The sequence below is a fragment of the Podarcis cretensis genome (assembly GCF_951804945.1).
Source record: "Podarcis cretensis genome assembly, chromosome: 3".
Classification (NCBI taxonomy): Eukaryota; Metazoa; Chordata; class Lepidosauria; order Squamata; family Lacertidae; genus Podarcis; species Podarcis cretensis.
Window position 1 is genome coordinate 6,851,079 of NC_137172.1, and position 12,734 is coordinate 6,863,812.

A 12,734-nucleotide genomic window follows, 5' to 3' on the forward strand; every position below is an offset into this window, starting at 1 on the left:
AAATTTTCAGAGGCTTACATCTCACCTGCCTTGGGAGATACTCAGGCCATTTATTTGCCTTCTTAAAACCTGCCTTCAAAACTAGCCACAGACAAGAACAGATTTCTTAAATTATTTCTCATATGCAGCCTAAGATTTCAGTTGCTTTTTATTTACGGTAGCTCTTCCTTTCTCAAATATTTCTAAAATACAGCAATTACCATCACCTTGTTTGCCTTCCTAGTATTACTCGGTGATGGTGGCACCCCTGTTTCAGGTCCTTTGGGACCTTGAGGTTTCTAGCTCCTGTTCTGCTGGATTTTATGGTGTATTTATTATTATTGTTATCAATTGAATTTATATACAGCGCTATACCCAGAGGACTCAGGGTGTTTATTGTACTTCAGGTGAGGTCTGGAAAGTGCAGAAAGAAGTGAGACTCCTTGTTGCCAAATCACATTTACGTTCATTCAGCAGCAGCAGACTGCTGGCTCATCTTCACTTACTGAGCACTGTCTTAAAATTTGGTAGAGTTAGATCAGAACTGCCAGTTTTCATGCCCATGGGAAGTGCAGCCTGCACAGTTTGCATCCATATGAACAATTCCCTGTGGACGAATGAAAACCTTGAGGCTCTAATGCTTAAAAGAAGATGCAGAACCTAGAAGTGCTGCATCAGAATTGAATCTACCGTATTTTTCGCTCTATAGGACGCACCAGATAATAAGATGCACCTAGTTTGGGGGGGGGGGGAGGAAACAAGGAGAATAAAAAATTCTGAATCCCACAAGCCAGAACAGCAAGAGGGATCTGGCTTCTGGGATAGTCGCTTGCTGTTCTGGCTTCTGGGATAGCCGCTGAAGCCTCTCCCGGGCAGCGGGATGAAGGCTCCCCCTGCCCGGAAGAGGCTGCGCGGGTAAGCTGCCCTCTGTACCTTCCCCCATCTCCCACAAGAACTGCGCGCTCCTTAAAGGGAGCGCGGTTCTTGGGGGCTTTCCTGGGAGGTGGGGGAAGGGACAGAGTCTCACGCTCTGTCCCTTCCCCCACTTCCCCCAAGAGCCGTGCGAAGCCTCCGCAGGACAGCGGTGAACCTTCATCCGTGTCCTGCGGAGGCTTCTGGGACAGCCCTTGAAGCCTCCGGAGGGCAGTGGGGTGCCTTCATCCCGCTGTCCTGCGGAGGCTTTGCACAGCTAAGCCAGAAGCTAGAACAGCGAGAGGAAGCGCTGCGCAGCGCTCCCTCTCCCTATTCTGGCTTAGCCGCACAGCCTGCATTCGCTCCATAAGACACACACACATTTTCCCTTACTTTTTAGGAGGGAAAAAGTGTGTCTTATACAGAGAAAAATACGGTAACTTTTTACTTCTAAATATAGAGTTCATATGCCCTGAGTATATTATCGGTTACTCTGATCCAGAAACTGATCCGTGACTATTTCCTTTAGTACAAGCAAAGCCCTGCTTTTGCTTCCTCCTGTGAAGATGTAGAGTGTAGATCAGGAAATCAGGATTGAAAATGAGTGAACATTCACACGTGAGTGGGACCACTTACCACTGCAGCAGCGTGCATCATCACCACAGTAGCCATCTTGAATATCTCCAAAGGCACAGATCTCAGTTTTGGGGGTCTGGCAAAATCCTCCTGTCAGTTGACACGGCAAAGAAATCCCTGTGCGAAAGAGCGGGGAGTAAATTGCCATTATTTGAGAGGACTTCTTGTGCAAAACTGAAACATTAATTTGATGTCTGTTTTGTTTTGAGCATTGGAAGAGCACTTCCAAGTATGAGAGCCTGAGGTCCTGGACCAGGAAATGGGAGACCAGCCTTCAAATCCCCCCTCATCATAAGGCTCATTGGGTGGCCTTTGGCCAGTCACTCACTCTTGGCTTAATAGGGTTAATATGTCCTGGGAAGTGCACCTTGCACAGTTTGCACCCATACGAAATATCTGTGGTATCAAAATTCCCTGTGCACAGAGGAAAACCTTGAGGCTCTAATGCTTAAAAGAAGATGCAGAACCTAGAAGTGCTGCATCAAAACTGAATCCAAATTTAGACATCTAAAAATAGGGTTAATATGTCCTGATTTATAAAGTGATTGACCCCTATTCCCTTTAGCACAAACAAAGCCCTGCTTCTGTTTCCTCCAGTGAAGAATGCAGAGTGTAGATCAGGAAATCAGGATTAAAAATGAGCAAACTTTTGCGCAAGTGGGACCACCAAGTTATGGATATAACTTACTCCTACAGCAGCGTGCATTAGGACCACAGGAGATGCTTGTAATCTCTCCAAAGGTACAGTCCTCAATCATTGGGGTCTGGCAAAATCCTCCTGAGAGTCTACACAATGGAGGTTCAGCTGTGCAAAAGAGAGGGAATTAAACTGTCATTATTTGAAAGGACTTCTTGTGCAAAACAGAAACATTCATTTGACTGATGTTTTGTTTTGAGTATTGGAATAGCACTTCCAAGTATGAGAGCCTGAGGTCCTGGACCAGGAAATGGGAGACCAGCCTTCAAATCCAGCCTCATCATGAGGCTCACAGTGTCTCCTTGGGCCTCTCAGGGTTGTTGTGAGGATTAAATTAGGAAGAACCACAGAAGGCACCTTGAGCTCCATGGAGAAAAACGTGGGATAAAAATTCAATGAATGAATGAATATCGAAAGCCTTCTGTAACAGCAAATCAGTATTGTTATGTCCCATAATGCCAATGGGGAGACCGAGGCTGAGAGTGAGAGCGTGGCTTGCTGGAGGCCAGCTGGTGAGCTCATGGTGGAGTTTCCGTCTCTTAGCCACTGTGCTTCAGCATCACATGTCTCTTCAGAGTTTGCTTAACAAGTTCTCACATGCAGAAGCACACACACAAGCGCGTGATAGAGAAGGAAAACTTCATCAGAGCCCCAATCTCTCTCTGCGCTCTGATTTTCACTGCCTTGATAATGTTTACATGTTAGCAATATTGACAAAAGCGGATGAGAGGCTTGCAATCCACCAGCCTCACTGTTTCTAGATGAGGGTGTATTGCAGTTGCTTTTTTAAATAGTTATTCATTTCTCCAAGATTTCTAAAATGCAGCAATAACAATCAACATGTTTGCCTTCCTAGTATTCCTTGGTGATGGTTGCACCCCTGGTTCAGGTCCTGGTTCTGATCCAGAAACTGATCCGTGACTATTTTCTTTAGTACAAGAAAAGCCCTGCTTCTGCTTCCTCCTGTGAAGATGTAGAGGGTAGATCAGGAAATCCAGATTAAAAATGAGCAAACATTTATATGTGAGTAGGACCAACTCAATGGATATCACTTACGCCTGCAGCAGGTTCCGTTGCTGCCACAGGAGACCCCTGTAAGTTCTCCATAGGTACAGTTTTCTGGTAATTGGCAAGTTCCTCCTGCTAATTCACAGTTAAATTGCCCTGGGTAAAAGAGATGGGAAATAAATTCGTTTAAAGGGGGCAAAAGTGTTGCCAACTACATTTTTTCCAAACTAGAACCCTGCGTATTTAATGGGATGACCAACTTTTACAGGCTTCTGCTGCCTCTCAACCTGCTAACTACTGTTTCATTGGCCAACATTAGCAAGGGTCAGATTGGTCCTCCTTCTCTGCAAACACTCCAGCTGATTCCTGAACCTTGTAAGGGTGCTGGCACTTAGCTGCACCCAGCCACTTGGGTGGTGTATAAATCATAAAATTATGATGATGATTATTACTGCTCCTGGGATTTTTTCAGCACAGCTGCCACCAAAATTTTACAATTCGCTAATGGAAGGGGAGAAAAATGAGCAGATAATGCACCCACAGAACCACATAACTGGCCACTAATGTAGCCTTCATTCCATTCTACTGAAGTTTCCTCTTTGCTTTCAACATGTGCAAATCTGAATTACTGCTGTTCTGAGCTTCAGAAATACCTAGACATTTGCACCCTCTCTGAGAATGATATTTTCTGTAATCTCCCCAGCAGTGTTGCCAATGTGTCTTGCTCAGCTCACACCCAACGGTGCCGGCTATAGTCTTTCTTGGCTCCCAGCCAGGTGAGGAGGGGGTAAGGCCCACCCATTTGCCCAGTGGGCACCATCTCTTCATTGGCTATACTCATGGGGTCCTGAGATGGCAATTGTGGGCATTATTTAACAAAGAAACTTGCTGGGCTAGGTCCACAATGGAATCCTTCATCAGATTTTTACTCTTCATAGATCCAGGACCTCTGGAATTAGAAAGGACTTGGGGATCATGGACACTAACTTTCCAAACTTTTCCAAGCAATATAAATGACCATCATGGAACTTTCCTGGCTGCTAAGCATGCATCCAGAACATTGCTGCTTTTGCAAAAGTCATGTATTCAAATTCAGTTTAATTATTAAATACGTAGTTAAATACTTTCCTCCCCACCCCTTTTTAAGCAGCTGGATAGGATAGGAAGCTGCCAGGTCGGACTGTTGTTCCATCAAGCTCATAGCTGTCTACACTGACAGGCAGAAGGTCTTAAGTGTTGCCGACCAGGGAAATACCTGGGACTCGACCTGAGACCTTCTGCATTTTCAGCAGATGCTCCCCCACCTGAGCTCCCACCTCCTCAACAACCCCCTTTTAAGCAGCCAGATGAGATAGTCTATAGTCAAATGAAATTGTGGTCAGGAAAAAAGCCGTGGTGGAAAAATGCTAAAATAACTGTAATATAGAAACTTGTGTATATGTTTGAAAAAATAATAATAAAGAATTATACTACACAAAAGAGAATGGTCTACACTGACACACAGCAGTTCTTCAGGGTTTCTGGCTGGGGAAATACCTAGGATTGAACCTGAGACCTTCTGCATTTGCAGCAGATGCTCCCCTACCTGAGTTTCAGCTGCTCTCTTACCTGTAACAATGTGGAAGAGGATGAAGACCAGAGCAAAGCTCAAGTAAAGGAACCTCATGGCTGCAGTTTCCTCTGAGATCTCTGCCAAAGGGAAGGCACTCTAAGGCAGAAGGAAGTCAAGTTTGGATGGAACAAGGAGGTTCTCTCTACTTATAGTGTTGCCGTGCCAAAAAGATGCTGAAACACACATTTCCGCATCTGAGTGGGAAATGCTGCAAGCAGGTATTTCTTGCAGCTGTCAGCATCTGAACCGTCCAGGCCATTTTTTCTTAACTCATCCTAGGCAATTTATTCATCTTGCAGACCATCCTAAGATTTATCTGGAGAACAATCTTTCTCATCCTGTTCTCCTTCCATATCAATTAACAGATTTCCCGTCATCTCACAAAAGCTGCTCCCAACTTCAGTTTGATTCAACCTCTTTTGGTTGGACTGTTCAGTTCTACTGCAGTTGCCATACCTACCAAGAAAGAAACGTTTCAGTGTGCTTTTCTTCTGGTCTGCACATTTTTAGATGCATTTTGCTTAACATGCTTGATGCATATAGTTTTATGTCCATTGCGCCCATTATATGCTTCCTCTCCCAATACCCACATAAAATAATTACTTTATCCCATCATTCATGAGTTATAAACACAAACAAGGACAACACCCAGAAGATGAGAGGAGAAACCTGTTGGTAGAAACATTGTTTAAATTCTTTACATCAGCTGTACTCTGCTTTTCAGTCAAAAGGCCCCAGAGTAGCTTACATACAATTTAAAAAACAAAACAAAACATGGCACACAAGCGGAAAAGGACAGGAAAGGAAGACGAAGACGAAAACCAGATCTCCTTACCAATTTCTAGACAATAAGCATTTTGCTTAGCATGCTTGTTTTTGTGTTGCATGTAGTTTTATGTACATTTTATGACCCCATTCTCCCCCAAGCAACCACATAAATTAATGACTTGATCCCATCATTCCAAAAATATAAACAAGAAGAACAACAAATCTATAAAAAAACCCAGCACTCCAAAAATGTGTGGAGAAACCTGTTAGTAGAAACATTTTTAAAATTGTTTTGATCAGTTTTACTCTGCTTTCTAAGCCAAAAGGCTTCCAGAGTTGCTTATGTACAATTTAAAAACCAAAACACCAAACATGGCACACAAGCGGAAAAGGACAGGAAGGGAAGAGGAAAACAAAAACCAGAACTCCTTACCAGTTTCTAGACAATCATGGTCAGCTGGCCCAGTTCAGGGCCAGGAGGTACCTGATTCAGCTTGGCCTCCAGCAAAAGCAGATGCCTTGAGCCCTGCTTCCTATCTCTCCCCAAGAGGCAGTCTGGTGGAGCGGTCCATTAGGAGCTCCATCTTTCCTGCACTGCTTGCATCAAAGGATCATCTAGGATGGTTGCTGCAGAACTGCACGGCTCTTTTCTTCTGATGGGTGTGTGGAGCAGTGGGTTTTAGGGACTGGAAGATGTGGCAGGATTTTTCTCTTGCACTGGCTGTCTAGGGTTGTTGCAAATGGAGAGGCTGAAATACTCACCTAGAGGACAGGTTTAAGCACCTGGAGCAGTTTAATGACAAACCTGGATCTGGCTCAAGATCAGGGAGACCCACAAACCAATGACCAGGAGGGAGTAAGTTTCAAGGTTGATCCTTTCAAGCTGCCATGCTCTGTCAGTCCTGAAATGTGAAGATGCTTGAGGTTGGTTTCTGAGCTCCAAAGCAGGTTATCTCTTCCTATCAGATACACTCACCTTTCCCCAGCCATCTTTCACTTGCAGAAGACCACAAGGTGAGCAACAGATTCTGCCCCCTTTGCCATTTACCATCTACATCAGTGGTTCTCAAAGGATGTGTTGTGTCACACCGGTGTGTCAGGAAAGGATGGCATGTGTGGCTGGCAGATTCAAGGACAATCAAAGAAACATTTAGACATTTCAGTGTAGTATAGTATCAAAAAGGCTCCTTTGCAGGTTCTTATGCAGCTTCTTTGTTTCATATTTTTGGGGTGTTCCATGATCCTATTATAAAGTAGTTACGTTTTGTGTTATAAATCAAGTGCTCAGAGGAGTCGTTTGCTTTCCTATGTATTTCTTATCAATAAAATAAATTCAGTGTGGCATGAGCAACTTTTATTCTGTTTGGCCTGGAATAGAGGAGACTGAGAGGAGATGTGATAGCCATCTCCAAATATCTCAAGGGCTGTCACATGGAAAAGGGAAGAAGCTTGTTTTCTCCTGCCTTGGAGGGCAGGACTCAAACCAATTGATTCAAGTTACAAGAAAGAAGATTCTGGATAAACATATGGAAAACCCATCTGACAGGGCCATGGCCGTCTTTACCGGGGGGTGCAAGGGGTGCAGGGCTGAAGCCGCCTAAGCTCTTAACTATCTACCTGTTACAAAATAAGAAATAATTTTGATCAAGCTAGAAAAACAAAATACATATATACCTAGGTATTATCAATTGCATACATACTGTTTCACTAAAGAACTTTTGACTTTGTGCTCAAAGACGCGTCGTGCCAGCAGCAGCACTTGTCATTCATAACAGCGTGTTTTAATTTCATCACTTCCAGTTCAAATTCATTTAGAGAAATTGTTTAGAAAATAATGTTTATTGTCGTTAATTGTCGGCATTTTCGTTGACTAACTACTTCATACTGGCGTTTTCCAGCACGCGATTTTAATTTTCCATTTCCGCAAAAATGTGCCTAGAGCACATGCTATGAATTTCACAAGCTGCACCCCCCCAATTAACGATGAATGTTAAGTGAGAAACGCTGGGCAAATCCGTGGGGCAGGAGGTTGTAGGCAGGCAAAGGGCGGCGGCGGGGCGTGGTCGGCCTCGTTCAATGGCACGGAGGTTAATTTGGGGGCTTTTATATTTAAATATACCTTTTTGAAGAAACCAGAAGCCTTTCTCCTGGGCATGGTCGGCCAATTGGTGTCAAAGAAGGATAGAACTTTTTTTATGTATGCCACAACAGTAGCAAGAAAACTCATCACAAAGTATTGGAAGACACAAGATCTACCCACCTGGGAAGAATGGCAGATGAAGGTGATGGAGTACATGTAACTGGCGGAAATGACTGGCAGAATCCGAGACCAGGGAGAAGAATCGGTAGAAGAAGATTGGAAGAAATTTAAAGACTATCTACAGAAACATTGTAAAATTAAGGAATGTTAGAAGGATGTTGGAATGAAGTTATGTGGTTTTAGCAGTAATGTTACAAAGGAGTATGTAAAAATGGATTGTTAATAGGTGAGAATGCAAAGTTATAATATATTAAGATAAATTATTAAGATAAAAGCAAAAATGGAAAGGATTTGCTGAAATCGCTAATTGAACTAGAATACAAAAAAGGGAGGTGTGAGGAGGTCAGGGAAAGAAGCAAATGAAAGACAAGACATGGAAAGGTTGATTTGTTTTTAATTGTTTGTACTTTTCTGTATCTTGTATTTTTTGTTTCTTTATCTTTTTTTCTTATTCTTGTAACTTTTTTGAAACTTTAATAAATATTATTATTTTTTAAAAAAATTGGGGGGCTAAACTAAATTTGGGGGTGCTGGGTGGATCTTTGCACCCCGGTGGGACATATGCTAAAGATGGCCCTGGAAGGAGCTGTTCAACAGCGGACTTTTCTTCCTTGGAGGTTTTGAAGCACAGTTTGGCTGGCCATCTGTCATGGATGCTTTAGCTGAGATTCCTGCATTGCAGGGGTTGGAGAAGATGAACCATGAGGTCCCTTCCAACTCTGCAATTCTATCATTCTATGATACTAAGACGACTTGTTCCCCCTGAATAATGTGATCTGCAATTAAATGCATGTGGAAACTGCTGCTTTTCAGCTGAGGGACGTGATCCTGTTGTTGAGGAGCAGGGGAAGCAGTGCCATTTTTCTGGGAAGGAGCAGATGAAGTTCCTTCCTCCACCAGGAATAGCTCTTGCTGGGATACAGCAGATGACGTGGCTTTCCTGCTGGGAAGGTGCAGCCAAGGTGTCCTTTTCTCAGGAACTCTTCCTGATTTTAAGCAAGAGGAGATGCCATTGCAATCTGTTTCAGCACCTGCTGTTCTTGTACTGAAAGAGTCACAAGGCCTGGAAGTACATCATGTATATATGCTTCTAGTCTTAATTAAACTGTTGCAATCGACATTATTCAAACCCCATTGCAAATCAGGTTTACTCTCAATCTTTAAGGACTTTCAGCTGTTTGCAATGTGCAAATCAAGCAAAAGCAATTGAAACAGCTCAACACAACAGATGCTTCAAATGGTTCCCCCCATTCAACTGAAAATGCCTGAGTTGCCTTTTGTTTCCCTCTTCCCTCCCTGTTCTTTCCTCCTTGTGTGCCATTTTTTTAAAAAAAGAGATTGCACATATGCCACTTGGGAAGCCTTTCCCCCCTGAAAAACAGAGTATAAATGAAAAAACAATTTAATAATTTAATAATAAATAAGGTTTCTACTAACAGGTGTCTTGTCACATCTTTTGATTTTGTTGTCTAAGTAAGAGAATACAGTGGTATCTTAGGTTAAGTACTTAATTCGTTCCGGAGGTCCATTCTTAACCTGAAACTGTTCTTAACCCAAAGCACCACTTTAGATAATGGGGCCTCCTCCTGCTGCTGCGCCGCTGGAGCACGATTTCTGTTCTCATCCTGAAGCAAAGTTCTTAACCTGAAGCACTATTTCTGGGTTAGCAGAGTCTTTAACCTGAAGCATATGTAACCTGAAGTGTATGTAACCCCAGGTACCATTGTAGATACTTGGGCCCCTTTCTCATTTCTGCATTTTTATTTTTATTTTACATTTGTTATTCTTGTTTGTGTTTATTTATTATGAATGATGGAACAAAACCACTAATTTATAAATTTTTTGGGGGGGAATCACAAAATAGGGGAGGAGCACATAAAAATACAAGCATCACAGAAACAAGCATATATTAAGCAAAAAGGAATCCAAAACTGCAGACCAGAAGAAAAGCAAATGGCAAAGTTTCTTTCTTTGTAGGTACAGTCGTACCTTGGTTCCAAAATGCCTTTGTACTCAAACAACTTGGAACCCAAACGCTGCAAACCTGGAAGTAAATGTTCTGGATGACGAACCTTTTTTCAGAAGCCAAAGGTGCTCCATTTTGAGTGTTATGCTTCCGTTTTGACTGCCACACTTCCGTTTTGAGTGCAACACTTCTGTTTTGATGGTTTTGCTTCCGATTTGAGTGTTGCACTTCCGTTTGGAGTGTTACGCTGAGGTCTGGCTGTTTTTGCTATTTATTTTGCGTCTTGGTTTTTGCAGCTCTTTATGTTTTGTTTTTGTGACTGTGGGTAACCCAGTTCAGCTATTGATTGACTGATTGTGTGACTGCAGTAGATTGTTTATTGCTTTCATTTTATAGATCAACGGTCTCGTTAGATAGTAAAATTCACGTTAAATTGCTGTTTTAGGGGTTGTTTTCAGAAGTTTGGAATGGATTAAACCATTTTGCATTACTTTCTATGGGAATGTGTGCCTTGGTTTTGGAACGCTTTGGTTTTGGAATAGACTTCCGGAACAAATTAAGTTTGAGAACCAAAGTACCACTGTACTGCAATTGCGCTTGCATCAGACTGCACAAAAGCAAATCTCCTAAACAACATTCCACTTCCTTTCCATCCAGGCACTGTGAACGTGGCATCTGATTCTGTGAGATGACGGGAAATCTGTTAATTGATATGGAATGGGAAAAACCACACCCGAAGTACAGCACACGTTGTGATTGTTTGAGAAAGGATGTTCTTCAGATAAATCCCAAGAAGTTCTCCAAGATGAACAAATTGCCTAGGATGAGTTAAGAAAAAATGGACCTGGATAGTTCAAATACTGACAATTGCAGGAAATACCTGTTTGCAGCATTTCCCACTCAGATGCACACATGTGTGTTTCAGCATCTTTTTGGCACGGCAACACTATAAGTAAAGAGAACCTCCTTGCTTCATCCAAGTTCCTTCTGCCTTAGAGTGCCTTCCCTTTGGCAGAGATCTCAGAGAAAACTGCAGCCATGAGGTTCCTTTACCTGAGCTTTGTTTTGGTCTTCATCCTCTTCCATGTTGTTGCAGGTAAGAGGGCAGCTCGATCTTGGGGGGGGGGGGAGGGAAGAATCTGCTGCAAATGCAGAAGGTCTCAGGTTGAGTCCCAGGTATTTCCCTGGTCAGCAACACTTAAGACCTTCTGCCTGTCAGTGTAGACAGCTATGAGCTTGATGGAACAACAGTCCAACTTGGCAGCTTCCTATCCTATCCAGCTGCTTAAAAAGGGGTGAGGAGGAAAGTATTTAAAAACCTATTTAATAATGAAATTGAATTTGAATACATGACTTTTGGAAAAGCAGCAATGTTCAGGATGCAGCCTTGTTGTTGTTGTTTAGTCGTTTAGTCGTGTCCGACTCTTCGTGACCCCATGGACCAGAGAACGCCAGGCACTCCTGTCCTCCACTGCCCCCCGCAGCTTGGTCAGACTCATGCTGGTAACCTCGAAAACACTATGCAACCATCTCGTCCTCTGTCGCCCCCTTCTCCTTGTGCCCTCCATCTTTCCCAACATCAGGGTCTTCTCCAGGGAGTCTTCTCTTCTCATGAGGTGGCCAAAGTACTGGAGCCTCAGCTTCACAATCTGTCCTTCCAGTGAGCACTCAGGGCTGATTTCCTTCAGAATGGAGAGGTTTGATCTTCTTGCAGTCCATGGGACTCTCAAGAGTCTCCTCCAGCACCATAATTCAAAAGCATCAATTCTTCCGCGATCAGCCTTCTTTATGGTCCAGCTCTCACTTCCATACATCACTACTGGGAAAACCATAGCTTTAACTATACGGACCTTTGTTGGCAAGGTGATGTCTCTACTTCTCAAGATGCTGTCTAGGCTTGTCATTGCCCTTCTCCCAAGAAGCAGGCATCTTTTAATTTCGTGGCTGCTGTCACCATCTGCAGTGATCATGGAGCCCAAGAAAGTAAAATCTCTCACTGCCTCCATTTCTTCCCCTTCTATTTGCCAGGAGGTGATGGGACCAGTGGCCATGATCTTCGTTTTTTTGATGTTGAGCTTCAGACCATATTTTGCGCTCTCCTCTTTCACCCTCAATAAAAGCTTCTTTAATTCCTCCTCACTTTCTGCCATCAAGGTTGTGTCATCTGCATATCTGAGGTTGTTGATATTTCTTCCGGCAATCTTAATTCCGGCTTCAGATTCATCCAGCCCAGCCTTTCGCATGATGAATTCTGCATATAAGTTAAATAAGCAGGGAGACAATATACAGCCTTGTCGTACTCCTTTCCCAATTTTGAACCAATCAGTTGTTCCATATCCAGTTCTAACTGTAGCTTCTTGTCCCACATAGAGATTTCTCAGGAGACAGATGAGGTGATCAGGCACTCCCATTTCTTTAAGAGCTTGCCATAGCTTGCTGTGGTCAACACAGTCAAAGGCTTTTGCATAGTCAATGAAGCAGAAGTAGATGTCTTTCTGGAACTCTCTAGCTTTCTCCATAATCCAGCGCATGTTTGCAATTTGGTCTCTGGTTCCTCTGCTTCTTCTAAATCCAGCTTGCACTTCTGGGAGTTCTCGGTCCACATACTGCTTGAGCCTTCCTTGTAGAATTTTAAGCATAACCTTGCTAGCGTGTGAAATGAGTGAAATTGTGCGGTAGTTGGAGCATTCTTTGGCACTGCCCTTCTTTGGGATTGGGATGTAGACTGATCTTCTCCAATCCTCTGGCCACTGCTGAGTTTTCCAAACTTGCTGGCATATTGAGTGTAGCACCTTAACAGCATCATCTTTTAAAATTTTAAATAGTTCAGCTGGAATACCATCACTTCCACTGGCCTTGTTATTTGCAGTGCTTTCTAAGGCCCATTTGACTTCAC

The 12,734-nt window shown here is 43.2% G+C and overlaps 1 protein-coding gene across 6 annotated transcripts in view; it reads right to left on the bottom strand.

The window, feature by feature from the left end:
- Positions 1 to 12,734, bottom strand: part of LOC307211811 (uncharacterized protein) — a 198,677-nt gene that overhangs the window by 11,531 nt on the left and 174,412 nt on the right. Inside the window, exon 1 of one of the 6 annotated variants that reach the window (XR_013836579.1) lies at positions 4,841 to 5,101. The exons of 4 other annotated variants lie outside the window; for them this stretch is intronic. Coding sequence is in view for 1 of the 2 variants with exons in the window: in XM_079968860.1 (XP_079824986.1) it covers positions 2,216 to 2,332 (117 nt within the window). In the remaining variant the exon portion in view is untranslated. Of the gene's footprint in view, positions 1 to 2,215; positions 2,333 to 4,840; positions 5,102 to 12,734 lie in introns of those variants that run through there. One more of the 6 variants, XM_079968860.1, reaches the window with a different exon arrangement.